The sequence below is a fragment of the Chlorocebus sabaeus genome, chromosome 12 (genome assembly GCF_047675955.1).
Source record: "Chlorocebus sabaeus isolate Y175 chromosome 12, mChlSab1.0.hap1, whole genome shotgun sequence".
Taxonomy (NCBI): domain Eukaryota; kingdom Metazoa; phylum Chordata; class Mammalia; order Primates; family Cercopithecidae; genus Chlorocebus; species Chlorocebus sabaeus.
In genome coordinates, this window is record NC_132915.1 from 2,454,690 (window position 1) to 2,480,900 (window position 26,211).

Genomic DNA, 26,211 nt, shown 5'->3' on the forward strand with positions numbered 1-26,211 from the left:
TGCATATATATTTAGGATAGTTAGCTCTTCCTGTTGAATTGATCCCTTTACCATTACGTAATGGCCTTCTTTGTCTCTTTTGATCTTTGATGGTTTAAAGTCTGTTTTATCAGAGACTAGTATTGCAACCCCTGCTTTTTTTCGTTCTCCATTCGCTTGGTAGATCTTCCTCCATCCCTTTATTTTGGGCCTATGTATGCCTCTGCATGTGAGATGGGTCTCCTGAATACAGCACACTGATGGGTCTTGACTCTTTATCCAATTTGCCAGCCTGTGTCTTTTAATTGGAGCATTTAGTCCATTTACATTTAAGGTTAATATTGTTATGTGTGAACTTGATCCTGCCATCATGATATTAACTGGTTATTTTGCTCGTTAGTTGATGCAGTTTCTTCCTAGCCTCGATGGTCTTTACATTTTGGCATGTTTTTGCAATGGCTGGTACCGGTTGTTCCTTTCCATGTTTAGTGCTTCCTTCAGGTCTCTTGTAAGGCAGGCCTAGTGGTGACAAAATCTCTAAGCATTTGCTTATCTGTAAAGGATTTTATTTCTCCTTCACATATGAAACTTAGTTTGGCTGGATATGAAATTCTGGGTTTAAAATTCTTGTCTTTAAGAATGTTGAATATTGGCCCCCACTCTCTTCTGGCTTGTAGAGTTTCTGCCGAGAGATCTGCTGTTAGTCTGATGGGCTTCCCTTTGTGGGTAACCCGACCTTTCTCTCCGGCTGCCCTTAAGATTTTTTCCTTCATTTCAACTTTGGTGAATCTGGCAATTATGTGTCTTGGAGTTGCTCTTCTCGAGGAGTATCTTTGTGGCGTTCTCTGTATTTCCTGAATTTGAATGTTGGCCGGCCCTACTAGGTTGGGGAAGTTCTCCTGGATGATATCCTGAAGAGTGTTTTCCAACTTGGTTCCATTTTCCCCCTCACTTTCAGGCACCCCAATCAGACGTAGATTTGGTCTTTTTACATAATCCCATACTTCTTGCAGGCTTTGTTCATTTCTTTTTCTTCTTTTTTCTTTTGGTTTCTCTTCTGGCTTCATTTCATTCATTTGATCCTCAATCGCTGATACTCTTTCTTCCAGTTGATTGAGTCGGTTACTGAAGCTTGTGCATTTGTCACGTATTTCTCGTGTCATGGTTTTTATCTCTGTCAATTCGTTTATGGCCTTCTCTGCATTAATTATTCTAGTTATCAATTCTTCCACTCTTTTTTCAAGATTTTTAGTTTCTTTGCACTGGGTATGTAATTCCTCCTTTAGCTCTGAGAAGTTTGATGGACTGGAGCCTTCTTCTCTCATCTCGTCAAAGTCATTCTCTGTCCAGCTTTGATCCGTTGCTGGCGATGAGCTGTGTTCCTTTGCAGGGGGCAATGTGCTCTTATTTTTTGAATTTCCAGCTTTTCTGCCCTGCTTTTTCCCCATCTTTGTGGTTTTATCTGCCTCTGGTCTTTGATGATGGTGACGTACTGATGGGGTTTTGGTGTGGGTGGCCTTCCTGTTTGTTAGTTTTCCTTCTAACAGTCAGGACCCTCAGCTGTAGGTCTGTTGGAGATTGCTTGAGGTCCACTCCAGACCCTGTTTGCCTGGGTATCAGCAGCAGAGGCTGCAGAAGATAGAATATTGCTGAACAGCGAGTGTACCTGTCTGATTCTTGCTTTGGAAGCTTCCTCTCAGGGGTGTACTCCACCGTGTGAGGTGTGGGGTGTCAGTCTGCCCCTAGTGGGGGATGTCTCCCAGTTACGCTACTCAGGGGTCAGGGACCCACTTGAGCAGGCAGTCTGTCCATTCTCAGATCTCAACCTCCATGTTGGGAGATCCACTGCTCTCTTCAAAGCTGTCACAGTCATTTGCGTCTGCAGAGGTTTCAGCTGCTTTTTTTTTTGTTGTTGTTGTTTAGCTGTGCCCTGTCCCCAGAGGTGGAGTCTATAGAGACAGGCAGGACTCCTTGAGCTGCTGTGAGCTCCACCCAGTTCGAGCTTCCCCGCAGCTTTGTTTATCTACTTAAGCCTCAGCAATGGCGGATGTCCCTCCCCCAGCCTCGCTGCTTCCTTGCAGCGAGATCGCAGACTGCTGTGCTAGCAATGAGGGAGGCTCCCTGGGCATGGGACCCTCCCGGCCAGGTGTGGGATATAATCTCCTGGTGTGCCCGTTTGCTAAGATCCTTGGTAGAGCGCAGTATTGGGGTGGGAGTTACCTGATTTTCCAGGTGTTGTGTGTCTGAGTTCCCTTGGCTAGGAAAAGGGATTCCCTTCCCCCTTGCGCTTCCCAGGTGAGGTGATGCCTCACCCTGCTTCAGCTCTCGCTGGTCGGGCTGCAGCAGCTGACCAGCACTGATTGTCCCACATTCCCTAGTGAGATGAACCCAGTACCTCAGTTAAAAATGCAGAAATCACCTGTCTTCCGTGTCCCTGTGCTGGGAGTTGGAGACTGGAGCTGTTCCTATTTGGCCATCTTGCTCCACCCCCTCAGATCGGCCATTAACTGTATCTCTATTTTCTAAAGGTATTTTAATACAATGGAATTGATGGGCAAAGGGCATATACATTTTTAAAATGTGGTAATTATCTCCAAATTATCTACTTGAAAAGTCATCAGCAACTTAAACTTCAAGCAGCAGTATAAGTACCACTGCTCTTTATTCTCACAAACATTGTGGATAGAAAACAGTCTCATTCCTCTTTCAACTTAAATTCTCTTATGAGAAACACTAAGGATTTTTTTCCTATGTACATAAGTAACCTGTAGCTCTGCAAAAAAAGTACTTTGCTCACTTTTAGTTTTCTTGTGGATTTGATTGGAAAGAATTCCCTGTAAAATAAAGATGTGCTTTCTATCTGTATATATATAACTGATATATATAAAAAACATATTATATTAGCAATATATACAATTTGTTATATGTATAATAAATAATATATATCATATCATATATAATAAATAACTTCCCTGTAGGATGAAGATATACTTTCCATCCGAATTCATATTTTTACATATTAGTAAAAATATATATTGTAAATATTTTTCAAGTGTGTTATCTTTTGTTAATTTTTTTCTGATACACAGGGGATTTTAATTAGTTTGCTAAATCAATCTTCAGAATGCCTGCTTGTCAGATCATTCTTAGGAAGGCCTTTGTTAACATAAAATGTACCTGTATAAATAAGTCTTTGTGTTTTCTTCTGGTACTTTTCTCATTTTGCATATGTAAAAATTTTAGTCTGTATTCCATCAGGAACTCATTTTTGTGACATAAAGTTTCATTAGTTTTCTTCACACAGTAGGAATTTTATTAATAACTCATCCTTTCCTACTCATCTGAAATGTTACCATTATCAATCCCTATGTATATATCTTATATATATTTCAGTGTTTTTGAATTTCCTATTCTGTTCCATTTATTTGTGTTTTCAGCTGTTAGTAAATAATTGATTGTGGGAATTAATAGCACATTTTGATATCCAGAGGAGCAAGTCATTTCACTCCATTATAAAAATTTTTAAATGTCACCACAATGGTAAGACAGACAGCAAGTGTCATGCAAAAATGATAAAACCTTGATATTTTAATTCAGTTTATGTAAAACTGATAAACATATTAAGAGCTCACATTTTGAGAAAACTGAGTCTTCCCATTCAAGGAACCCACATCCCACTTCCAAGTGTCCCTCTAAGAAGCCACAGTAAAGAACCTATCTACCTAGGTGGATTCGGATGTGAAACCAACCGACATAGGGTTTTATCTGAGAACTCTTTGCCTACTGAAAATGGCTCCTGGTATTTTTGACATGGGAATGAGTTCTCATTAGGCATTTCCCTATCATGTATATGACCCCATGTTTTAAACGTGTATATGCTTAACTTCGTGAGTTAAATCACTCAAATTCTCCACCAAGCGCTGCAGTAAGGGAATTGCCAACGATGGAAAGCAGCTGAGGCTCCGTTTGGCTCCTCGGCTCCGAGGGTGCCGGCGCCCTCCAAGGCCCCCCGCCTCAGGCGCTGCCGTGAAACCAGGCCTGGGGGCTCCCTCCCACCTCGGGCTGAGCCCCCGCTACCTGTCCTTTCTGTCGCGGGCGTCCACGTCCCAGAATCTGCGCTTCAGGCAGCGCTCCACCTCGGCAGCGTCGCCCTTGATGGCCGCCCTGTGGATCTTCCGCAGTTCCCAGTCCAGGGTGTGGTACCCGCGACCCGCGTACTCTTTGTCCCTGGAGCTCAGGAGCATCTGGCCCAGGCGTCTCCCGAAGCTGAAGAGCCTCCTCATGGTGGCGACTTCTCAGACGCCCACAACCCGCTCCTGAGCCGCCGCGGCCCCTCGTGGCCTTTCCACCCCCACCCAGTCCCAAATCCGCGATCCCCCCACCAACCCGCGATCCACCCCCAAATCCAAGATCCATCCCCAAACCCGCGATGTAGCTCAGAATCCGCGATCCAGCCCGGTCCACCACAGCCTTCAGCAGCGACACTCGCAGCCTCCGACCTCTCAGACTGAGTGAGCCCCGCCAAGCCGTTAGGCGCCTGCCTGCAGCTCCGCGCTCCGACCTCTCAGAAGCCGCGTGAGCCCCGCGAAGCCGTTAGGCGCGCGCCTGCAGCTCAGCGCTCAGACCTCTCAGACCGAGCAAGCCCCGCGAAGCCGTTAGGCGCGTGTCTGCAGCTCCGCGCTCCGACCTCTCAGACCCAGTGAGTCTCGCGAAGCCGTTAGGCGCGTGCCTGCAACTCAGCGCTCCGACCTCTCAGATCCCGTGAGCCCCCGCGAAGCCGTTAGGCGCGCGCCTGCAGTTCAGCGCTCAGACCTCTCAGACCCCGTGAGCCCCGCGAAGCCGTTAGGCGCGCGCCTGCAGCTCAGCGCGCAGACCTCTCAGGCCGCCTGAGCCCAGCAAAGCCTTTAGGCGCGCGCCTGCAGCTCCGCGCTCCCACCTCTCAGGCCGCGTGAGCCCCGCGAAGCCGTTAGGCGCGCGCCTGCAGGTCAGCGCAAGCCGGGACTCCGGAAGCCGCTCCCAAGCCCGCGTGGCCGGCAGGGGGCTGCTGCAGCTCCGGCGCAGGCGCCGCTGGCTTGCGGGTTCTTCTGGGCTCGCGCGGGACGTCCCGGAATCGCAGGCGTGCATCCCTTCCGGCCTGAGGGCCCGCCTGGCCGTGACTCCCGCCGCGCTCCTCCTCTGAAGAGAGATCGCGGCAGCTGACAGGGGCGCTCCGCAGCCACCGGGGATGGGGCTGGGGTTTGGTTCCCGCCCCGGCGCAGCCGCCGCGGGGCAGACCGCCTGGCTTGGCCGCAGCCACGGCGACATCTAGCCCCGGTTCTGCGAGGCTGGGAGCGCCAGCCAGCTTGGGAGTTGCCAGGCAGCTGTCGCCAGCAGGTAGAGGGCGCCTGCAGCTTGGGCGCCCAGGTGGTGGAGCATGGCCTGGGCGGCCTCTGGATCGCGAGTGCACCTGGCCTGAGAGCCCGCCAGGCCCTGCCCCCGCCGGCTCCTGCTCTGCCGGAGCTCGGGACCTCTAGCTCGGGACCTCTAGCTAGGGGCCCTCTGCAGCCACCTGGGATGGGGCTGAGGGCCGGTTCCCACCCCTGTGCTGCCGCCGCAGGGCAGACCGCCTGGCTTGGCCGCAGCCACAGGGACATCTGGCCCCGGTTCTGAGATATGGGGAGTGCGGGCGGGCTCGGGGATTGCCTGGAAGCTGCTGTCTGCACACAGAAGCCGGCTATAGCTCGGGTGCCCAGGCGGGCTGGAGGTGCATGACCTGGTCTGCCTCGGGATCACCGAGCCTGAGCCATGACCGCCCAGCCTGAGGCCCCCGGCCATGCCTCCCGCCCCACTCCTCCACAGGAGGGAGATCGGGGTCGCTGGCATGGACATGGCAGTCACCCGGATTGGGGTTCATTGGGGATTCTCAGTTCTCGCCCCTGTGCAGCCGCCACCGAGCAGAATGCCTTGCTTGGCCGCAGCCACTGGGACACCTCGGGGGCCTGGCGGGCCCGGGGGTGAAATCGCTGGGAGGCGGGTGCCTTCTCGCCCTGTGGCGCCTCTGGGACCCACGGCCTGTCGGCCTCCAGCGCACAGGGCTCCCCAGCATCCTGGGCGCGGGTCCGCTGCCCGCACGAAGTCACCTCAGAGAGGATGAACTTCGGGTTGCCTTGTCCGGCTGTGCTGCCAGGCGGGGCAGCTGACCTGCTGATGGAGTGGCTTTCTTCATCTTCTTGCCCACGGGACAGCGGGCTGGGAAGCCAGGGGCCGCCGGGACCTGTGACTGGAAGCCGCATCTGCCCACAGCCGCAGCCTCCTGCACCTGCCATCCTGGCGGCGTCCTGGCGTCGGAGAAGCAGCAGGCGCGGAGCTCCTGCAGCTGCACCCCTGCAGCAACCCGTCCCGGCGCAGGAGGCAGTGGAAGGCGGCCTCCTCGCACAGCTCCTGCAGCCCCAGGACCAGGGGTGCGGCCAGCACCGCCCTCACCCCCCGCGTCTCGTGGACATTAGTCCTCCCTGGAGGCGGCCGGACCCGAGCGAGGCTCGCAGCGATCGGCCCCCGCGAGGACGCGCATGCAGGGCTCAGGATCCCGCACTCTGGTCCTGCGGCACCTTTCAGCAGCCCTGCTCCTCCTCTTGTTAAACTTTCGTCACTGCCATGAAAAGCATCCAGGCGTCCTTGATTTCGACGCTGCGTCACGCTCAGCCGAGCTCATCGGACCGGCGGTTCTTCCCAGGGCCCGCGGGCAGCTTGTTCCCGGGCGGCGGCTTCTCCTGGACGCAGCTCCTTGTGGGCCCACCAGACTCCGGGGAGCCAAGGCCTGCCGCGGCCAGCAGGCCTGGGGAGAGGAAGAGTAAGGCGGGCTCTGCAGGGAAGCGGGCGGGGACCATGAGAGAGGCGGGTCACTCTGGGCTCCAAGCGCAGCCTCTTGGGATTCCCCGGGACCCACGGCTTATAATGCGCTTAAATCCCACGCCTCGCCGGACAGACAGCGCGTCATCGTCACCGCCCAGCGCTCCTGACCTGCTCCCACTCGCGCTGCAGCCCAGGGTGTGTGGGGGAGAGACGGACCCAGGGAGGGAAAAGCGCTGGGAAGGCGAACATCTTTTCATAAACTTTTCCCCTTCTATATGCCATCTCTGATGGGAGCCTCTTTACATCTTTTGTTTATTTACTAATTGGGTTGTTTGATTTCTTATTGTTGAGTTGTAAGTGGTTTTTAATGGTCTGGATGCAAGACAAGGGTTTTGCAAGTATTTTCTCCCTGTCTGTGACTTGTTTCTCCATTCTCTTAATATTTCCTTTCGCAGAGCAAAAGTTTTTAATTGTAACGAAGTCATACCAATATCTTCTTTCATGGTAAAATGTGCTTTTATGTACTTTAGTGTTGTATCTACAAAGTAATTGCCAAATCCAAAGTTACCTAAATATCTATTCTTTTTGTTATTTTACAGAAGTTTTACAGCTTTTGGATTTAAATTTAGGTCTAAAAATTGAACTCGTAAAAGTAGAGAGTATAATGATGTTTACCGGAGGCTGTGTTGCTGGGGAGAAAAAAAATGAGAAGTTGTTCACAGGTGCAAAGATTCAGTTAAACAGGAGAAATGCGTTTTGAAATCTATTGCACAGCAGGATGACTATAGTCAATAATAATGTACTGTATATTTCAAAAAAACAAAAAGTAAATTTCAAATATCTAACCACAAAAAAATTGAGGTGATGGATATTTTATCCTTGATGTAGTCATTCCTTATTTTATACACATATCCAAGCATCACATTGTACCCCATAAATGTATGCGATTATGGTTTGACAATTAAAAATATTAACTTAAAAATGTATCCTTCGAGTTAATTTTTGAGGAGCAAGGTCTGTGTCTCAATTCCTTTTTTTTTTTTTTTGCATATACGTATGTATAATACATGAAATGGATTCATCACTGTTTTTGAAAAAGCTACCCTTTCTCCATTGAACTGCTTTTACCTTTTTGTAAAAGATCAATTGACTGTGTTTGTGGGCTATTTCTGAGTTCTCTATTCTGTTCCATTGATCACTTTGCAAGTCCTTGAACTTTGTTCCTCCCCTACAATATTGTTGGCTATTCTGGTTGGTTTGTCTTTCTTTATAAACTTTAGAATTAGTTTGTCAGTTTCCACACAATAATTTGTTCATGCTTTCACCAAAGTTGTATTCAATTTATAAATCACATTGAAGAGAATTGACATCTTAACAACACTGAGTCTAATTTTGTGAACATGGATGTCTCTTCATTTATTTAGATCTTTAATTTCTTTCAACAGATTTTATAGTTTTTCTCACATAGACCCTGCCTGTATTTTGCTAGATTGTGTCTATTTCATTTTCTTGATGCCAATGAAAATGGTATTGGGCTTTTAATTTCAAATTCTCATTGTTCATTGCTGGATGTAGGAGAGCAATTGATTTTGTATATTAACCTTATACTGTGCAACCTTGCTATAATCCAGAAGGGTTTTTGGCTGATACTTTGAGATTTTCTACATAGAAAATCAATTTATCAGTGAGCAAAGGGCATTTTAATGCTCCCTTTCCAATCTTTATACCTTTTACTTTATTTTATATTCTTGTCTTATTGCATTAGCTAGGGTTTTAGTATGATGTTGAATAGGAGCAGTGAGAGGGGATAACTTTTCCTTATTTTTTGTGTAAAACATCCCATTTTTCATATTATGTATGATATTGTCTGTAGGGTGTTCTTGTGGTGTATGTTCTTTATCAGTTGAGGAATTTCCCTTCTATTTCTAGTCTGCTGAGAATTTTAACCATGAATGGGCTTTGGAGTCTATAAAATGCTTTCTTAATCTATTACTGTGATCAAATAACTTTTCTTTTTTAGTTAGTTATGTGATAGATTGCCTTAACTATTTTGTGTTAAGCCAGGCTTGCATACCTAGAATAAATCTCACTTGGTCTTGGTGTGTAATTCAACAATGTATTGCTAGATTCAGCATGGTAATATTTTGTTGAGAATTTTTGATGAGAGACATTTGAACATTTGTTTTTCCTTAAATGTCTTTTTCTGCTTTTGATATTAGAACTTCATAGAATGAGTTGGGATATGTTCCTTTTGCTTCTGATTTTTGGTAGCAATTATAAATAATTGATATCTTTTCTTCCTTAAATGTTTCATACAATTCGCTAGTGAAATGATCTAGGCCTGTTGCTTTCTTTCTTGGAAGATTGTTAATTATTCATATATTTCTATACTAGATAAAGAGTTATTTGAATTATCTATTTCTCCTTTTGTAAGTTCTATGGACTAAATTTTTGTGTCTCCCCAAAATTCATGTGCCAAAACCAATCCTCAGTGTGATGGTATTTAGGTATTTGAGGTCCTTTGAAAAGTGATTAGGTCATGAGGTTGGAGCCCTCATAGGTGGGATTAGTAGTTTTTTCTAGAAAGGTTCCTCACCCCTTCTGTTATGTGAGAACGTATTGAAAAGATGGCTTCCATGAGCCAGAAAGTGACTCCTCAGCAGACATGAAATCTGCTGGTGCCTAGAATTGATCTTGGATTCCCCAGCTTCCAGAAATACGAGAAATAAGCTTCCGTGTTTGTGAGCCACCCAGTTTATGGCATTTTGGTATAGCATCCTGAACAAACTAAAAGAATTTTGGTAGTTTGTGTCTTTCAAGATATGGATCCATTTTGTCCAGGTAATCAAATTTGTGAGCACATAGTGTTTATACTATTCATTTATTATCCTTTTAATGCCGGTGGCATCAATACTGATAACCTTTCATTTCTGATACTAGTAATTTTTGTCTTCCGTCTCTGTTTCTCATTTGTCTCCTCTCCTTCATTTCCCATCCCCTTTCTTCCTCTTCTTCTTCCCCTTCTCCTCCTCCTCCTTTTCTTCCTTCTCCTCTTCCTTCTTCTTCATTGTCTTCTTCTTATCCATTAGATTATATAAAAGTAAGCAAAATAGAGATTTTATTTTACCTTCATGTATTCCTTCTCTAAGCTCTCCTTTCTTTATGTAGATCCAAATTTCTTATAATTTTTCTTCCTCCTGAAACTCTTCTTTGAAATTTTTTACAAAGTAGGTCTACTCATGACACATTTCCTCAGTTTTTGTTTGTAAGAGAAAGTATTTTTTCTCCTTCACTTTTGAAGGATAATTTTGCTAGATACAAAAATATCAGTTGATTGTAGTGTTCTTTCAACACTAATATGATATTTCACCTTACTGTCTTTTGATTGGATGGTTTCTGAAAAGAAGTCTTATATAAATCCTATTCTTGCTTCTTATAATCAAGTATTTTATTCCATTCTCTTTCAACAATTTGTCTTTGATTTTCTGAAGTTGAAATATAATTTTCATATGTGTATAGATTTTTGGTATATTTCTGGACTTCCTGTATTTGTTGTTTCAACACTTAATGTTGGAAAATTCTCAGTCAATATTACTTCAAATACTTGTCTGCATTTTGTCCTCTTTATTCTCTTTCTAGCAATCCCATTGTGCATGTGCTACATGCTACAACAATTATTGAATATTCTGTTCTTTTTTTCTGTTGTTTTCTCTTTGCATGTCAGTTTGGGAAGTCTCTATTGACATATCTTCAAGATGACTGATGTTGTTCTTGACCGTGTTCAGTTCACTGATAAACCTGTTGAGGACATTCTTCATTTCTGTTGCAGTGTTTTGTTTTCTAGCATTTCCTTTTTTCTTTTTCTTTTTTTTTTTTTAAGAAAAAGAGTTTATGTCACTGAGACTGGAGTACAGTGGTATGAACATAGCTCACTGTAGCTTCAACATCCTAGGATTTAGGAATTCTCCCACCTCAACCTCTGGTACCACAGGCATGTGCCACTATGCCTGGCTAGTTATTTGTTTTTTTTATTTTTATTTTATTTTTTGAGAGAAGGGTCTTATTTTGTTGCCTATGCTGGTCTTAAACTCCTGGACTCAAGCAATCGTCCTGCCTCAGCCTGGGATTATAGATGTGAGCTGGGATTACAGATGTGAGCCACTGCACCCAGCCAAAATGGATACATTTAAAATATACTCTTTTTAATGTAAATGGAAGATGGAGAATTGCTATGAGTATTTCATTAATATTTTGTGAGAAGCCTAATAAAAATAAAATTTCCTGTGAGTATACCTCACCCCTCCAAATGTTGAGCCACTTCTCCAAGGAGCAGTTCTTTGGCTGATATTTGGTGTTTTATCTTCTGCCAGTAGTAAAATGAATGACATGACTTATGGCCCAAGGCTTTACTCAGAAGCTTGGAGCCTGTTACCAGTGCTGCTGGGAGCTCCTGAGGTAGATACAAAGGCTAGGTGTCAGGGAGACTACCCAAGAGCAAAGAGCCAGAGAAGGGAGGCAGGTGCTGTTGGACACAATTGCCATCACTAGGCAGATGCTGTGAATCCAACACAGATCTGAGTCAGGTTCCATATGCAGGGTCTGGGGCGAGTGCCTGGGATCACTGTGTGGCTGGAATTCTCCAGAAACCTGGTTTATACAAGTGTAATTGAAACTTGAAGCAGCATCTGATGCAGCTGGGGCAAGGCTGATTAGAACTAGGTGGTTGGAACACGGTCTAGCTAGGAAGGGAAGGGACCATGCACATCAGGGTGGAGGCTGCAGGCAGGCAGATGGCCATCACAGCCCAGCGGGCTGCCCATTACTCTCCTCCAGGCCCAGGAGACTAAACACACTTGAGTCACAACTGCCTCTGGGCATGGGAGCTGTGGTCTTGCTTCCACTCACACGTCCCAGCAAGAAGGAGCTTCCGCTGTGCTTGCAGACTTGACCCTACTAGTCTGGGCTGGGGAGTTCTGTGTCTGCCCATGGCTGGTCATTATTGTCTACAAAACCTGCTGTGATCTGTGAGAATTTTTATGACTAGGTAGCTCAAGGGCATGATGACATACATGCCTATGCTATTGCTGAGGGAATATCTCTATTTTCAGGTGAAGATTGTTTCTAATTTTATGTTCAGAATTCCATACAAGAGGCACAGTGGAGGTATATCAATGAAGATTAATCCACCAGCATTCTTTCAAAATACTGAACCACACTTTCTGATAGACATTGGGGTGGGGTGGCTGCAAGCAGAATGTCTGGGTTGGAATTCTCATTCCACAGCTTCATGCTGTGTGATAGTGAGTAACTTACTTTCCCTCTCTGTGTCACAGTTTCCTATTCTCTAAAAACAGATAATAATAGTGACCTACCTTATAGACTGTTATGAAGATTAAATTAATTTATATATGTAAAAAAGACTTGGGACACAGATTTTTCTGTAACTTTTAGCCATTGTTATTGCTACCTGAAGAATAAAAACAGAAATGTGACCCTGGTCCTTGACCTTGGGTGGAATCACAAGATAGGCAATAGTTTAGGGAAAAAATATTTGTACTGGGTATTTTCATTATTCAAAACATTATTAATAATGTGCTATTAAGATAACGTTACAAAATTAAAATATTAAAAAGAAGCCCATGGTACAGAATCAGAAAGTCTTACTGTGCATGTGTATATTTTGACTCTCTATAATTCCTCTGTCAATCATCAGCTTTGCAGATTTCAGTTAACTGGGTCAACTTGCCAGTAATAACTGCTTTGGTCTCCCCATCTCTAACTCACCTCATGATCTATTTGCTGTCCTGCTGCTACGGTAACCTTGCTACAGTTCTCTTACCTGATGATCTTCCTTTTCCCAACAAAACACTTCATACTTTCCCTCATAACACATCTCACACACACACACACACACACACACCATAAACACCCCCATACACTCACACACCACACACCAGAAACTCACACATTCCACACACATCACACACATGAACACCCCAGTACACACATATTCATACCACAAATACCACACACACATCACACCCACCACCTACACTAACATACATACCACACACACACTATGAACACCCCAATACACGCACACTCATGCCACACACACACCACACACACATCACACCCACCACCTACAGTAACATATGTACTACACACACACACCAAACACACATTCCCCACGCACACCATGAATACCCCAATACATGGACACTCATACCACACACACACCACACATCACACAAACTCACACACCGCAAACACTCACCTCCTACATCCACACACACACACGACACACACACACACACCACATGCATCACACACACACCACAAACACTCCCGCATACACTCACACATATCACACAATACCACACACTGACGCATTCTACGCACACACCATAGACACCCCAATACACACGTACTCATACCACACATACCACCACCCCCACACCATATGCACATCACGCACATTCTCACAAATACAACACTCACCACCTACACACACACACACCACATACACACAAACCATACACACCACATGCAGAAAACACACACAAAAACACTCCCCATACACTCACACTCACATACCACACATAGAACACACACACACCGTGAACATACACACACTCATCACACACAGCACGCACATCACACAAACTCTCAAACACACCACTCATGCACACACACCACATACACAGACACCACACACACCACTGCCATCCCTCATACACTCACACTCACATACCACAAACACACCACACACACCTTCCACACACACCCGCCACACATCCTTATACCACACTCATCACATATACCAGTCACATACACCACACACACATCACACACTCTTACACACACTACACATTGCACTCACCATCTACTCACACACATTTCTCACACACACACCACAAACATCCCCCATTCACCCACATACCACACACACACCACACACTCCACACACACACCATAGATACCCCATATATACTTGCATGCTACACCCACACACCAAGCCCACTACACCCCGTATATACTCACACACGCCACATAAACACAAAACACCCGCACCCACACTCACACACATCACACACACCAGTCTACACACTCACACACACACACTCACACTCACACACACACTCACACTCCTTGAAACGCCTCTCTTCACTCACTGATCCCTTTCTGACCCTAATCCACACCCACCGGGCTGCCTGGGCTTTCTTCGACCAGGACCTCCATAGCCCCTGCCTCCAGGGGTTTCTCTCCACTCTGGGCTCCCTATAGAGCCTCTGTTGCTTCTGCAGCCCTTGCTCCCCACCTCCGCATGCATTTGCCTCACTGATTGCGCTGGACCATCTTGGTGGGTTTTCCAGTGTGTCCCCCCATGATAGGTCTCCTCACATACACTGCAGGCCCTTTTGACGAGCCCAGATCCTGGCACCGGCCATTCCTTGGGCATTGTACTTCCCTGCACATAGGACCACATCTGGCACACAGTATGCACTCAGCTGTAATTTCAGAGCATGAGTGCTCACAGGTATTAGGATCAATGTTCAGAAGGTGCTTTCCTTTTTACTGAACCTGTGGCCTACTTGATTTACCTGAAAGTTTGTAATTCAGTTCATTAAATTTCTGTTAAAATATTAATACATCAGGTGACTCTCAATATTGTTGCTGCAAATTATGTTTTCATTAAGATGGACAAAGACTATGAACAAGCCACATGTGCAGGGCACTGAGTTCGAGAATTAGCCTAGAAGCACTGGAGTCTTCAGTGATTTCTGTTTATATCAACAAACAGAAGAAAAAGGATAGAAAAGACAAGTATATACAAATGAAATTAGAAACTGAAAAAAAATTAATAGCTATGTAAAATTAACTAGGTGCTGGGTAAATTCTATATAAAATCTCTATTTTTCATTTGGGGTGCAGTGTCTCAGGACTTTTGCTTCCTAACTGATTAACTGGAGTGTTGTACCATGATTACATTGCCAAGACTACTTTAATAGCATCTGCGCTAAGTATTTTTTTGAGCTTTTGTTGAGGTTTACTTGACATATACAGAAAAGCGCACATTTAAAAGGTGCAGGCTGGGGGTGGTGGCTCACAGCTGTAATCCCAGCACTTTGAGAGGTCAACACAGGATGATTGATTGAGTCCAGCAGTTTGAGACCACCCTGGATAACACGGCAAAAAACCCTTTCTCTACAAAAAATACAAAAATGAGCAGGACATGGTGGCCTGCGCCTGTGGTCCCAGTTACTTGGGAGGCGGAGGTGGGAGGATCGCTTGAGCCTGGGAGGTCGAGGCTGCCGTCGGCCAGGACTGCGCCGCTGCACTCCATGCTTCCCGCCTGGGAGACAGAGATCCTGTCTTTTAATAAGCAAATAATAAAAGGTTCAATTTGATAGGTTTTAACGTGGGTATAGAAGTCTGAAACCATTACAACCATCAAGATTACCAACATATTTCTTGTTTTCTTTGTTGGGGGGGAAAGTGGGGGGGAACAGTGTTTGGCATCATCCAGGCTGGACTGCAGTGGCACGATCTTGGCTCACTGCAATGTCTGCCTCCCAGGCTCAAGTGATCCTGCCTCCTTAGCCTCCCCAGTAGCTGGGACCACAGGAGTGTGCTATCACACCCTGCTCATTTTTGTATCTTTTTTTTTTTTTTGGTGTGTGTGTAGGCACTGGGTCTCCCTGTGTTACCTAGGCTGGTCTCAAACTCCTGGGCTCAAGCGCTGCACCCACCTCAGCCTCCCAAAGTGCTGGGATTACAGGCATGGGCCCCTGTGCCCAGCCATACATATTATTTCCAAGCACTTCCTTGCTTCGCTTTCCCTCCCACTTCTTCCAGCCTACCCATTCCCATGCAACAACTGGAAATGATTTTGATTTAGAATATAAACACACTTTATATGTCTAAAGAGATAACAGGTGGGGAAAATGGAAATAGTAAGAGACTTATTTTGTACATCAAAATTATCAAGTAAAATTGAAAAAGAACAGTATTTAGAATGAAAATTGAATTACTGAAATGAAGAATTTAGTGGATTCTGAAACAGCAGATTAGACATATGTGAAGAGAGAAAGCAAATTAGAAGAAAGCTCTGAAATAATTAACCAGCATGCACAATAGAGAGACAAGAATTGGGAAATGTGGAAGAGATGTTAAGGGACGGGGGGAAGAGGAAACACTGAGGAGATAATCTGCGGGAATGTCCATCTATGTGACTAGAGATGGGCACTGTTGCTGTAGCATTGTACAGCATTGCACCGTCGAAGGGAAGGCATCTCTACAATGAGAAATTGTATGGGTTCATTCACCAAATGTTTTGTCTAGTCTAGAAATGTTATGTATCTTTATCACAAATTCTCCTTTTAAAAATATAGGTAATTATACATTAAGAGAATTTTGTAAAGAACAGCATGCATAGCTGAAATGTATTTGGCAGCATTTATTAAACACTCCCTCTGCATATTGAAGTCTGGGTCACACAAAATAGTCACACAGGGGCTGCTGTCAGCCAGTGAAAAGAAACACTAAATCTATTGACTGAACTCAACATGCTGACAGAAAGACATGCTGAAATAGAAAAAGTGTAAGAAAAGTCAATTCAACCAAAACAAATGTCCCGAATCAAATAGGAAGCTTGACTTTCAGCAAAGTAATTTCGAGAATATTAACACATGATTTGCCCCATCAATCATATCATTTGTCTATCAACCCAACGTTCTCACCTTAGGCAGCACAGAGTACCAGATTCTTCAAAGGAAGACGAACAACTGTCATTACATGTGAAGTAACTCATGCAATGTTACACACCAATTGAAAAAAGCAAAGTATTTCTGTGAATGATGTACAGCAACTAAATTAATCTTTCTTTCTTTCTTTCTTTCTTTCTTTCTTTCTTTCTTTCTTTCTTTCTTTCTTTCTTTCTTTCTTTCTTTCTTTCTTTCCTTCTTTCTTTCTTTCTTCCTCCTCCTCCTCCTCCTCCTCCTCCTTCTCCTCCTCCTCCTCCTCCTCCTCCTCCTCCTCCTTCTTTTTTTTTTTTGAGATGGAGTCTGGCTTTGTCACCCAGGCTGGAGGGCAGTGGCACGATCTCAGCTCACTGCAAGCTCCGCCTCCCGGGTTCACTGCCATTCTCCTGCCTCAGCCTCCCGAGTAGCTGGGACTACAGGCGCCTGCCGCCACGCCCGGCTAATTTTTTTGTATTTTTTAGTAGAGACGGGGTTTCACCGTGTTAGCCAGGATGGTATCGATCTCCTGACCTCATGATCTACCTGCCTTGGCTTCCCAAAGGGCTGGGATTACATGCGTGAGCCACCGTGCCTGGTCTTTTTTTTTCTTTCTTCTTTTTTCTTTTCCTTTGTTTTCTTTCTCTTCTCTTCTCTCTCTTTTCTTTCTTTTTTGACAGAGTTTCGCTCTGTCACCCAGGCTGGAGTGCAGTGGCACGATCTGGGCTCACTGCACCCTTTGCCTCCTGGGTTCAAGCGATTCTCCTGTCTCGGCCTCCCAAAGTGCTGGGATTACAGGCATGAGCCACTGTGCCTGGCATATGTATTTCTTTCTGAAGATTTGTTTTTGTTGGCAAGATTGTTCTTTTTTGTTTGCTTGTTTTGTTTGCTTATTTGTTTGATGATGTATTTTTCTTTCTTCCCTATATGTACATTTATTGAAGTGTAGCAAACTAAAAAGTGCACAGATCATGAATGTCTAGCTCTACGTATTTTTCCAAAGTAAACCACCAAGCAGATTAACTCTTAAGAGAATTATCAGCACCCCAAAGCCTTCTTGTATCTTCTCCCAGTCATAATCCTTTCCTCCCATCTTGCCAAGCTATATGTTAGTTTTATATCTTTTTTAAACCTTTTTATAAGTGAAATCGTACTATGTATACTATTTTGTTCAACATTATGTTAGTGAAATATATTCATGTTATTGTTTGTAGTCGTGTTCCATTTACTTCAATTTCTACATAGAATTCTCATTGTGTGTAAATACAAGTAGGTGATGATTCATATTTTTTAATTCTTGAAATTTTTATTGAGATAATTGTAGATACACAGGCAGTCAGTAGTCCAAAATAATACAACGAGATCACATGTATTCTTTATCTGGTTTCCCCCAGTGGTAACATTTTGCAAAACTATAACAACCAGGACATTGACATTGATCCAGTCTACCAGCCTTGTTAAAACTTTCCATGTTTTATTTGTATTTTGTGTGTACCTGTGTGCACATAGCTCTCAACGACTATGTCACATGTCTTCTCTCCTGAATCCACCACCATAGTCAACCCAGGGCAGCTCCGTCCCCTCCAAATTCTCTGGTGCTTTGTCTTTAAAATCACACCGACCTCCTTGCAATGCCCCTTCCACTATCCCTAACCCCTGGCAACAACTCATCTGTCTCCATCTCTAAAATTTTCTTTACAAAATGTCATACAAATGAAATCATAGTGTTTAACATTTTGGGACTCGACTTTATTCCCTTGGCTTAATTCCCTGGAGATTTACCCCAGTTCTTGTTTATACCAAGAGTTTGTTCCTTTTGATTGCTGGGTAAGTATGTCATGTTGTGGATATACTACAGCTTGCTTAAGCATTCGCCTGATTAAGAATATTTGGGCTGATACTAGTTTTGGCAGATGACACCTAAAGCTGCTATGAACGTGTGTGTGCAGGTTTTTATGTGAACGTAAATCTTCACTTATCTGAGATAAAAGCCCAAGAGTGCAATGGCTGCATTGTATAAATCACATGCTTAGTTTTTAATCTACCAAATTATTCCCCAGACTGGTTGTACCATTTTACATTCTGACCAGCAATGTGTGAGCACCCCAGATTCTCTGTATTCTCAACAGGCATTTGGTGGTGTCAGCATTTTTTTACGTTTGTCTAATAGCTATGTGCATTTAACTGATGGCTAATGATGTAAAACATTGTCTCACATGTTTATTGTCTATCTATACCTCCTCTTTAATGAGAGGTTCCTCTTTTCTTCCTTTTAAATATCAAGAGTTCTTTTATATATTGTAGCATAGATCCCAGTCCTTTGTCTCTCTCGGTGTTGGGTCATGGGATGCTGTTTCTGGATGTTTCAGGTGAGTTTGTGTTGATTCCCAAGCTTGGCTGTGCGTTCTTGTCTTCTCCAGAGAGTACCTGGTTTCTTCTGGCAGTCACAGGACCACCTTAATCCAGTCAGTCACTGGACTGAATCAAGACTATATTTCAGCCTAGTGACTTTCCCAGTGCTCATCTCTTTTTAAGTCACAACCCCAGAGATTGTGATTTTTCCAAGCAGGATCTCCTTTAAAAGAGGTCACGCTGTCATCCCAGCACTTTGGGAGGCCGAGGCGGGTGGATCACGAGGTCAGGAGATCGAGACCATCCGGGCTAACACGGTGAAACCCCGTCTCCACTAAAAATACAAAAAACTAGCTGGGCGAGGTGGTGGGCACCTGTAGTCCCAGCTACTCAGGAGGTTGAGGCAGGAGAATGGCATAAACCCGGGAGGCGGAGGATGCAGTAAGCCGAGATCACGCCACTGCACTCCAGCCTGGGCGACAGAGTGAGACTCTGTCTCAAAAAAAAAAAAAAAAAAAAAAGAGGCCATGAACTCCCATCTCTGTCTCCCAGCACCCACAATTCCCAATGCTGTGCTTAGCTTTTTAGACCACTGAAAGCACCTCTTTTATTTGGTTCTTTTGCTTCTAATCTTACAAAAAAAATGAGGATTGGGCAAATCTATCAAGAACCTAAAGCCAGGCAGATGTCAGGCTCGCTCTCTTGTAATTCTTTCCAGATAATAGATCCCTCAAACTCTCACCGCTTGATAGCCCAGTTCAGGGGTTCTCATATCCTGTGTCTCCCAAAACCACTTTATCTGAGCTGCAGATTCCTGTTTGACTGCAGTGCCCTAAACTGAAACTCAGCAGCAAATCCCCTGAAAGGAAAATGATTTGCAAAATGTGAGAATAATCTTAATACATATGTCTGTGTCTTGATTTTTTCTTTTTTCTTTTTTTTTTTTTTTTGAGGTGGAGTCTCTCTCTGTCGCCCAGGCTGGAGTGCAGTGGCGTGACCTCGGCTCACTACATCCTCCGCCTCCCAGGTTCAAGCGATTCTCCTGCCTCAGCCTCCCAAGTAGCAGGGACTACAGGTGCCCACCACCGTGCCCGGCTAATGTTTTGTATTTTTAGTAGAGACGGGGTTTCACCATGTTAACCAGGATGGTCTTGGTCTCCTGACCTCGTGATCTGCCTGCCTTGGCCTCCCACAGTGCTGGGATGACAGGCGTGGGCCACCGCGCCCGGCCAGTCAGCACCCTTCTGATCTGTGTTCCCACCTCCACTCGCTTCTCCCTTGTTACACGCCTTTGACTTTGAGACTCCTGCCACCACACACCGTGACTCTACTGATGTCCATCATATCCTCCCCTTCATGTAGCCTCTGGCTTCTTGTCACTGCTTCCCGTGAGCAGTCTGCTAATTTTTGTAATGTGACTCATGGTTCCTTGATTATTTTAACCTGGTGACTTTTCTCTCCACTCCACTGCAAGGTGTGACATCAAGGTGCAAGTCATGAAATCACTGGTCATACCTTGCAACTTGCTACACTTTATCATAAAAATCTTAGGCACCTAACCCATCTTTCTGTCCACCCTGCCATATCTTTTAACTATTGTATGCTTGTACTTCCTGAAACACTTTCCCAATATTTGGGGAGGACCTCTATTAATGGTTTTGTCAATTTTTTAACCCAGCCTGAATAAAAAAATAAAATAAAATAAATTCAGTGTAGTCCAAGGGTACTGTGTTTATAAAGTCAGCAATAGTGTACATTAATGTCCTAGGCCTTCACATTTACTCACCACTCACACACTGGCTCACCCAGAGCAACTTCCAGTCCTGCAAGCTCCATGCATGGTAAGTGCCCTATGTAGGTGTACCATTTTTTGTCTTTTCTACCATATTTTTACTACACCTTTTCTCTGTTTGGATATACAAGCACTTACCATTGTAATACAATTGCCGGCAGTATTCTGTATAGTAACATGCTATACAGGCATGTGGCCTCAGAGCTACAGGACATACCATGTAGCATAGGTGTGTAGTAGCTTTATCACCTAGGTTTGCGGAAGTGCACTCTGTGGTTCACACAGTGATGAAATTGCGTAATGACACGTCTCAGAATGTAGTACTGTCATTAAGAGACGCATGGCTTCATATATTTTTTACTCTGTTCTTATGCTTCTCTCTGTAGAACTTCAGTGACACAAATGTTAGGCTTTTTTGTATTGTTACACAGATCCTTAAGGCTATGCTCATTTTTCTTCAATTGTTTTTCTTCTCTATTGTTTATATTGAATACTTTTTATTGATCTATCTTTAAGTTCGTGGACTTTTCCCTTTGTCATTTCTATTCTGCTGTTGAGATCATCTTGTGAATTTTTAATTTCAGTGTTTGTATTTTTAGTTCTGAAATGTAACTGTCGTTTTCACTTGCAAGTTGAGATTTTCCTTGTTCTTTACAGGCTGAACGATTTTGGAGTATATCCTGGATATTTTGGATGTTATCTTATGAGACTCTGGGTTTTGTTTAAAACATCAGGACAATGTGCTTTGCTGTTGTTTTAAATGGCAATCAGCTAGGTCAGATTCAATACGCAAATTCCTCCAATGGGCTGTAGTTCTATTGTTGGTTCAGAGCCATATGGCACAAGCACACAGAGAAAGCGAGCAGTGAAGATTCACTCCGAACTCCTGGAACCATAGATTCTCGGGTTAGAGAGAAGAGTTTCCTTCCTTCAGAGTTGAAGGTGCTTCCTGTTGGTAGCTGTTGCTCTTAGCCCAGCTGCAACCACTGAATCACCACCACGGTATTGCTTAGGTTATAAAGAAAGGAAAGCAGAAAGATAGTAGGGAATTCATCCTCCTCTTTCTCACCTGTAGGGGCTCATTTTCCTTCCCCTCAGGCCAGAAAGAGAGATACTTTGGAGATTCTTTTTATCTATAACCAGGATGTATTTAGTTTCTTTAAGCCTCCTCTCATTGCCCAGTTTTGCATGTTGCTTGTTTTTAGTTTTCAAAGTAAGAAAAATCCTATGATTCTCCTGATGCTTTATACCTCTATGCTTTCAGATTAATGCGAAAGATTATTTAAAAATAAGCTTTCTGTAAAAATGAAGGGCATCCAAAGAAGCCTGCTTTCCACTTGCCTTCTGGCCATCTTTCCTTTCTGTGGGGGTTCAAGAGTTTGGAGGCGTTGGATCTGGCATCAGAGTGGTCACCTTCCCCTCTGATGGGGGAGCCCAGTGGCCTTAGGAATAAACGAAGCCAGTACTGAGGAAGGGGAAACTGAGAGGACCGAGGAAGCACCGATTTTACACGCCTATGGACTGCAGGAACTCTTTATGGCAGGAGTGGGTCTTTATTTTTTTATTTTTTATTTTTAAATAAAATACATGTGCTGAACATGCAGGTTTGTTACATAGGTATACATGTGCTATGGTGGTTTGCTGCACCTGTCAACCCATCATCCAGGTTTTAAGCCCCACACACATTAGGTATTTGTGCTAATGCACTCCCTCCCCTTTTCCCCACCCCCTGACAGGCCCAGGTGTGTGATATTCCCAGAAGTGGGTCTTTATATTAACGAGTCTCTAAGGGGTGAAAGGAGAGAGAAAATAGGCTGGGCTAGCACTCCACTGAGTTCTGCACTGCACTGGTTACCTAACTTTGTGCTGTTTGCCGCTGTCTTCCCTGCTTCTGCCCCTGGCTTCACTTCCTGGAACAGAGCCCTGGGGAACCCAGGAGCTGTGGAAAGCCAGCTCTCCTTTGTGGCCCAGGAAGCACAGAAATTCAGCCAGCCAAGAGACAAAGAAAGAGAAGTAAAGCCAGCACATGGAGATAAGAAAGTGAACATAACTTCAGAGCGGTATCGCCAGGCCCAGTGAGGCATGCTTGGATCTTGACACAAAAATCCCTCTTCGACTTGATCCGGCTCTAGTGTGGATCTTTCACTTTAGCCCAAAGTGCCTCCTTGAACTCTCAAATGTATTCTGAGTGCGATGGTGATTTGGGGTAATCATGATCTTCCCCAGGGGGATTTTCTCTCTCAGAGCTCAGACCTTGCGCATGGCCCCTGTGACCCACCTCTTGGAACTGGGGGCTCTGGGGAATGCCTGATGTGCCTCAGGATGGAACAGGCACGGTCCGCCACCACTTGTGCTAAGCATGGAAACGAAGGGTACATGGGGCATATGTAGCTCAAAGGTTATGTGCAATTTTATCAGAAAATAAGTGTAATTTATTCTAACACTGAAAAATGAATTAGGTCCTCATGCTTCTTTTCTTCTTTTTTTTTTATTCCCAGACTAGGTCTCACTCTGTCGTCCAGGCTGGAGTGCAGTGGCATAATCGTGGCTCACTGCAGCCTCGACCTCCCTGGCTCAAGCGGTCCTCCAGTCTCTGCTCCTGGTTCTCATGTCTGATTGACAGGGGGATAAAATCACATGCCTGGCACCTCTCCTTGTCCGGGAGGTCTGGCCACATTTTGCGGAAGTTGGAGAGGCGTACACTAGATGGCGCTGTTGGCTTGCATTATACAATTCACACTGCATGGGGTGGAGAATTGAATTTCACATTTGAGAAATGGGAAAGGAGGAAATAAAAACTTGGAATGTCCTAACCTTTCTGAAAATCCAAAAAAGGCCCAAGGAAAGCTAGTTCAATTATTCCTGCTATGACAAACTATGATACGGTCAGACATGCGCACTCTGGCGGGGTGTTCCTAGCCTGGGCTGCCCAAGAGGTGGCAGCTATTCTAGGGCAGATGGAGTGTGGACCCTGTGGTGAGCTGGGATCACTCTTAGGAATGACCATTAGCCCAGAGCCATGGGGCTTGTTAGATGCAGGGGTGAGTGGGGGTTTGCCGGAAACAGCCCGCTATCGGTGCTCTGATGTCCGAATGCCACTCTGGTCACCTCGAGATTAAAATTTAGAGGCAGACCATCCTGTGTGGCCTATTGGTGAGACAGGGACTCAGAGGAACACAGGAACCACCCACAGTCTCGCCCTGCCATGGCTACCGGCCGCCCAGGCACGCCTTGGCTCCCTTTGAGTTCACCATCCTCATTGCTGCATCCCGTCCTTTTCCAGACACCTCTGTTTTTCTCACACCTGGAAATTACACCTGCTGGCAGTCTTCAGAATTTTCCAGAGAGTTGGCAACTTGGGGCTCATTTGTTTCTGCTCATTTTTATTTAGTTTTTCAGATGTGCTGTGCTCCAGGCAAGACATGATAGTAGCTCATCAAAGAGAGGCTGTTTTGGGGAAGTGGAGCAGCTGCCGCTGGTTTTGGAGCTGGGGTAGCTGCCGCTGCTACCGCCACTGCAGCGGCCCGAGGAGTGGCCTTGGGAAGGTGGTGGTCACCACGCTCAGAGCTGTGCTTGGAAGTGACAAAAGGTGTGCTGGTACAGAAAGCCAAGACCGCTGAGCAGGCTGAGTGCGGTGATGATGTGGCTGCAGCTGGGAAGGCGGCCATGCCCCAGGGGCGTGCACCCCCAACTGAAGACAGCAATCTGCCCTCTGCCGCCTACAAGAACATGGTGGGTGCCCGCCGTTCTTCCCGGATTCTCATCTCCAGCACTGAGCAGGGAACAGGGAGGAATGAGAAGCAGCAGATGGGCAAAGAGTACCGTGGAAGACAGAGGCAGAGCTGCTGGACATCGGCAATGAGGTTCCAGAGCAGTTGGGCAGGTCCCTCACTCCCCATGCTACACAACCTGAAAGCAAGGTGTTCTTGAAAATGAAAGGAGATCATTTCAGGTATCTTTTTGGGATGGCGTCTGGAGACAATAGACAAACCGCTCTGTTGAACTCCCAGCAGCTTACCAGGAAACATCTGAAATTAGTAAGAAAGATAGGCAACCCACACAGCCAATTCGACTGGGTCTGGCACTTAATTTCTCAGCCTTTTGCTATGGGATTCTAAACTCTCCTGAAAAGGCCTGCAGCCTGGTAAACATGGCATTTGATGAAGCAATTGCCGAATTGGACACACTGAATGAAGAGTCTTATAAAGACAGCACTCTCCCCATGCAGTGACTTCGGGACCATCTCATTCTGTGGACGTTGGGAAATCAGGGAGAGGCAGGAGATGCTGTGGAGGGAGAGAACTACGTCTGCCATGCCTCGCGATCTGTTCAGTGTCACCCTGTACCATCCACATAAATCCCTTTGTGAGATTTTTTTAAAAAAGAATTGTACATCGTCTTGTGATTTTTCACAGCCTCAGCCTAGCAAGAATGGTTCGTGGGATAAACAGCTGGCATTGGTATCTAGAACCCAGATTGGCTGTATAAACACCACGGCATTCTGAAGTTTTGGTTTTGATTGACGTTGGCAAGATTACTGTGTGTTTAATTTTCTTAAAGCTGAACACTGTGGTGATGGGTTTTGAAATTCAGCATAATTCTTTCTGATAGGATAAATAGACCTGAATGTTGTGTACCTCTTTGGAAAGTTTAATCCAGTATCAAAATAGTCACTGAAATACAATTCTGTTGTAAAGTTGTACAGAAAGTTATAGAGGTTGTGTTGTGATGCTGGGATGTGGAGTGAGACACCCTCATTTGGCATTCGAGTTTAATGGTAATTCACAGTGATGCTGCCTGTTCAGAGCTTACAGGCACTGGACCTGTTTGGGCTATTGCCACTCAAAATTCATGACCACAAATGTCCACAGCATCTTCGTCTGAGGAAATGCAAATCCTGAAGCTGAAATCCCTTGTGACAGATAATTGGCTGTGACACCATGAAAAGTTCTAGTGCTCATATGACACACCTGACTAAACCCCCTTTTCTACAGCAATAGGAATATGTTACTGATTTGCAACTTGTGCCTCAATAGTGGAATTATTTTTCATTGTTAACACTGAGCTGAAAAAATGAATGTTCTTTTCTGTTTCCTGGCTAATATCTCCTTCTTTCTTTTCTTTGGTGTGAGGAATTTAATGTGATAATGCATACAAATTGCTCAGAACACAGCATTCATCGAGTGTTAGCCACTCCCATTATAGCACGGAAGTCCCTTCCCCCACGTCTTTGCCCCACATTCCTGGATAATACCTTTAAGAATAAGGTTCTGAGTCAGCCATGGTGGTGCATGCCTGTTGTTCCAAATACTTGGGAGGCTGAGGCAGGAGGATCACCTGAGCCCAGGAGTTTAAGGCTGTAGCATCCTGTGGTTGCACCTGTGAATAGCCACTGCACTCCCGCATGGGCAACATAGCAAGACCTTATCTCCAAAAAAAAAAAAAAAGAAGACTGTTCTGTAAAGATTGCCTTTCACTTGAGGAGTACGCAGTCTTCAGGTTCTTCCTACCTTGGGG

At 45.1% G+C, this 26,211-nt stretch overlaps 2 protein-coding genes and 1 pseudogene across 2 annotated transcripts in view; 1 reads left to right on the forward strand and 2 right to left on the reverse strand.

Moving 5' to 3' along the window:
• Nucleotides 1-4,701, reverse strand: part of LOC103219806 (ankyrin repeat domain-containing protein 18A) — a 30,853-nt gene extending 26,152 nt beyond the window's left edge. Inside the window, exon 1 of the mRNA XM_037998675.2 lies at nt 4,057-4,701. Coding sequence (XP_037854603.2) covers nt 4,057-4,262 — 206 coding nt within the window. The 5' untranslated portion in view covers nt 4,263-4,701. The remainder of the gene's footprint in view (nt 1-4,056) is intronic.
• An 805-nt stretch (nt 4,702-5,506) lies between these two features.
• LOC119624167 (uncharacterized) lies at nt 5,507-6,529 on the reverse strand. Its single transcript, XM_073022158.1, is given in 4 exon segments — nt 5,507-5,802; nt 5,805-6,080; nt 6,160-6,399; nt 6,487-6,529. Coding segments are annotated over 4 exon segments (855 nt in total).
• Nucleotides 6,530-6,843: 314 nt separating this feature from the next.
• LOC103219918 (14-3-3 protein beta/alpha-like) lies at nt 6,844-25,051 on the forward strand (annotated as a pseudogene).
• Nucleotides 25,052-26,211: the final 1,160 nt, after the last annotated feature.